The sequence below is a fragment of the Pyxicephalus adspersus genome, chromosome 2 (genome assembly GCF_032062135.1).
Source record: "Pyxicephalus adspersus chromosome 2, UCB_Pads_2.0, whole genome shotgun sequence".
Taxonomy (NCBI): domain Eukaryota; kingdom Metazoa; phylum Chordata; class Amphibia; order Anura; family Pyxicephalidae; genus Pyxicephalus; species Pyxicephalus adspersus.
The window spans coordinates 98,430,568-98,434,662 of NC_092859.1; the positions used below are offsets into that span (position 1 = coordinate 98,430,568).

At 42.2% G+C, this 4,095-nt stretch overlaps 1 protein-coding gene and 1 long non-coding RNA gene across 4 annotated transcripts in view; one reads left to right on the forward strand and one right to left on the reverse strand.

Annotated features, from left to right (window-relative positions):
* Positions 1-4,095, reverse strand: part of LOC140324049 (uncharacterized) — a 51,912-nt gene that overhangs the window by 42,818 nt on the left and 4,999 nt on the right. For 2 of the 3 annotated variants that reach the window (XR_011919475.1, XR_011919474.1), the window contains exon 2: positions 2,349-2,505. This is a non-coding gene — a long non-coding RNA (uncharacterized lncRNA). The remainder of the gene's footprint in view (positions 1-2,348; positions 2,506-4,095) is intronic. The other variant, XR_011919476.1, reaches the window with a different exon arrangement.
* Positions 3,742-4,095, forward strand: part of MAPK11 (mitogen-activated protein kinase 11) — a gene marked incomplete in the record, with an annotated part of 23,934 nt that continues 23,580 nt past the window's right edge. The window contains 1 exon segment of the mRNA XM_072401598.1: positions 3,742-3,987. Within this exon segment, the coding sequence (XP_072257699.1) occupies positions 3,875-3,987 (113 nt within the window).

Genomic DNA, 4,095 nt, shown 5'->3' on the forward strand with positions numbered 1-4,095 from the left:
CTGTCATTTGCAATCCCTATTTAATGTACAGCGCTGCGTAATATGTTGGCGCTATATAAATCCTGTTTATTAATAATAATAATAATAATAACTGGTATTATAATTCTTTTATGACTCCTTCAATGAGATTTATACCTTAGATCAATCCAACCAAAGCTTTTTTTTTTTTTAATAGAAGCAGCTGCCAAAAAAGAAAGGTATCCAATATTTACAATCACTCGCCAATTTAATAGGTACACCTTGCTAGTGTTGAGTTTGACCCCCTTTCCCATCAGAATTGCCATAATAAACCAACAACGTGCTGAAAACACTGCCCAGTGTCCTAATTGACACAAAATAATTGTGTAATTCATTCAGTTGTTGAAGATTTGTAGGCTGCACATCTATATTGCAAATCTTCTGTTTCATTGCATCCCAAAGGTGCTCTATTGCAGTGATCGCCAACCTTTCTAAAAACATAGAACTTCCTGGTAACATAGAATAAAATTTTGCCAGGGCCCGGTATATGTACAGCTTACACTACTCTGCTATTCTCAGCAGTTCGGCCTCCTGTCAGCTCACTAGCTGAGAAAAGCAGAGTAATGTAAGAGAGCTGCTGTGTTGTTAGAGCTGCTAGGAATGGCAGAGAAGTGTAAACCTTACATACATTGCTCTGCCATTCTCAGCAGCTGTGTAACTGTGTACCTGTGTAAGCAGTGTGAGGAGAGATGCCCGCGCTCCCGCTGGTTGCGCTCCTGTTGGTTGTGCTCCTGCTGTCACACTGTTACTAGCTTTAGAGCAGTGTAAGGAGGGCTGCCGATGCATTTGCTGCCTCCGCTTCTGCCTTTTGTCATTTGCAGCCCCCAACTCACCAGCCACAGACTGGAACCAGTCTGCAGCCCAGGTGTTGGGGACTCTGCTCTATCGGATTGAGATTTAGTGACTGTGGAGGCCATTTGAGTACAATGAACTAATTTCAATGTTTTGGAAATCAGTTTAAGATGATTTGAGCATTATGACATAAAATGTTATTCTCCAGGAAGTAGCCTTTAGATGATGGGTACACCATGGTCATAGAAGGATAGACAGGATCACTAACAAAACTAAGGTAGGCTGTAGCATCTAAACAATGTTTAATTGGTACTAATCCTACATATCTACACCACCAGCCTCGACCGTTGGAACAAAACAAGATTGATCCATTGCTAATGTAAACAAGGCACTTTTGTGCAGAGAACTACTCTTTACTGGATATTTTCTGGTCTAAACCCTAGAGATGTTTGCGTGTGAAAATCCAAGCATATCAGTAGTTTCTAAAAAATACTTAGACCAGCCCTTCTGGCACTAAAAAACAATGCCATGTTCAAAGCAACCTAACTTACCTTTCTTCCACATTCTGATGCTTAGTTTGAAATTCAGCAGGCTGTTTTGGCCATGTCTACATGTCTTAATGCACTGACTTGCTGCCATGTGATTGGCTGATTCTAAGTTAAACACGAGTTTCTAATAGAGAGGGTATGTGAACATATAATAAAGGGAGCCTATTGGGATAGAAGTGTCGGAGCTTGTTTCCAAATTGAGCTTTGGACTAGGCAGACTAATTTTTGCTTCGGTACCTAGTGAGTTTCTGAGGGAAAAGTATGGAGGCTAACTCAAAGTGTACTACACATCAGATGCTGACTGTATGGGTGGCTTTGACACCGACACTAGTGATAATAAACTAGTGATAATTTAAATGATATTTTGTTGGCATGAAAACTTTTACTGCAGCATCCTAGGATGACAACTTTGTGTGGTGTGGAAGTTTTCGATATACCTTATATCTTCATTTCCACCAGACTCTTTATTGATTTTTACCATTGTGGCTATATACCCTGCATACGATAGTCGAAGAACTGATAAGTAATTTCCCAGGTAAGATTATTGTGTGTCAGTGCCAAGATTCTGAGCAACAGAAGAAAAGCTTTAAAAAATACATCAATGTAATGTCTAGCTGCCTGAACTGATTTCTAACACACAAGAAACACCTTGCCTTTGTGTACATGAGAAGGCTGACAGGTTGTATTCTCAGAGCTTTCCTAATGAAATTTGAAGATGAATTTCTCCAAAATGTCCATAGCTACAGATGTTATTGAAGACTTCTAATAAAGTGCATTACTGCTTGTTTAGAACATGTAAATAATTTATTGTTGATATTGTGGACACAGGTTAATTTTATGGCTGACCCGTTAATTGCTAGCTAATATTTCCACATGTGTCCCTAAATAGAACTTTGGGATTTTACCTCTGACTACAACTATCCTCAAAGCTGTATAGACAGATGTACAAACTTTAACCAAGGGACAGCAAGTTCTGAGGGATGTTTATACCTTACAGTGCTCAGTGTATCCAAAACCCTGGTTCTTCCAAGAATAAGTGAACACGTGATGCTCCTTCTTTCTTCCTAAAGTGTGGTCAGTCACTGATTCCAAGTGCCATTATGTGGGGAAGAAGCGGAGGTGTATTCATTGCATACCTTCCAACTTTCTGATATGAAAAAGAGGAACATAATGTAGTACAAAGTTTCATAGACCATACAGAATTGACCTGCAAAAAGTGATTTGTTCTCCAGTACTGCTTTTACTGGCTCTTCAGACTACCACATTCATTAATCTAGTGATTGGATGTACATTACCCTGTAGCATAACACTTCTGCAAATTAAATAGTACATTTCTTTATGGAATTCTACACATCAGAGAAATAAGGAATAACAAAGGGATTTGGTTCTTGAAAAGGGACAGTCCCATGAAATCAGGGACACTTAGATTTTTTATTAATTTTTTGTTGTTTTTAGTTCATTGTCAGCCAGCCTGTATAATTGGATAGCTAAGTTTTACATTTTATCATATACATGTGTATGCTTTTTGGACCTTTATGATGGTGGCAGATACTAGCAATCAATGCATCCAGGCCACGGGAGTGTCAAAGACACGTAAAGCTGAGAATGATTTACTATGAAGAGCAGTGACGTGCAGGACACATACGTACCCACATGTGTAATAAAATGCACATGTGTGAGAAGGGAAGCCGCGTCATCGGTGGACGTTTCACTAAAGCAAGTGACCCTGTATCTGATCTCACCCATCACATGAGATCAGGTGCCGGGGTATTTGCTTTTTATAATGATAATTTTGCTCCCAAATACATACACAGAGTGTAGGGGGAGGCCAGAAAGAAGATGGCGCCAAGGGACTTGAGGGGTACTAGTGCATGAAGAGAACAAACATTTTGGGATTCACTGGGAGTGTAGGGCCCATTCCAGACTTGTTGTTCCCCATTTCCATGTCCCCAGATGCCCCAATTCAGGGTTATAGCAGTGATTGGGAAGCACCCTGTGCATGGGATGTGTTTGCATTGTGGCTGCAGGGAATTGCAGTGTTTCCTGGAAATGAAGGTGCTGGCTCCACAGATACTTTCACTTCTCCAGGTAGAACCGCACACACATGGGCAGCCCATGCAAACCAACATGCTGTGTTTTCTTTGCGCCAGTAAGCAGCTTACAACATGCTTTGCATTTGTAACTATTAAGGGGCTTTCATATGATCAGTGAGACTTTGGGAGAGGTTGTGGCAGGTGGGCTGTGAGGTAACCATACACCTGTGTGTGTACAGCCAGAGAGATTCCAGGAGTTTGTCACACATAGTTTGGAGTGACACACGGGCGTTGCCATGTTGCTGGATTATAGGCCATCTGTCAGCTTTGTATAATATAAAATAATTATCATACATTCGGTGTGAGCTGTGTGACTCGTATGGAGAGTCCCTTCCACCTAATCCCTCTCCTCCCCCAGCTCTCTCCTCCTTCCGCCTCCTCCCGCCTTCTTCCTACACTGCTGCCACAGCCGGCTACACCGAAATGAGCAGCCGTAGCGGGTTTTACCGGCAGGAGCTGAACAAGACGGTGTGGGAGGTACCGGAGCGGTATCAGCACCTCACCCCGGTGGGCTCGGGGGCCTATGGCTCTGTATGGTAGGTGCCGTATGTGTGTGCTGCACGAACAAGTGTCCTCCTGGGCCTCTGCCAGACTCTCCAATCTTCTGTGATGGGAGCCCGGCCGCTTCCCCTTTTTATAATGTG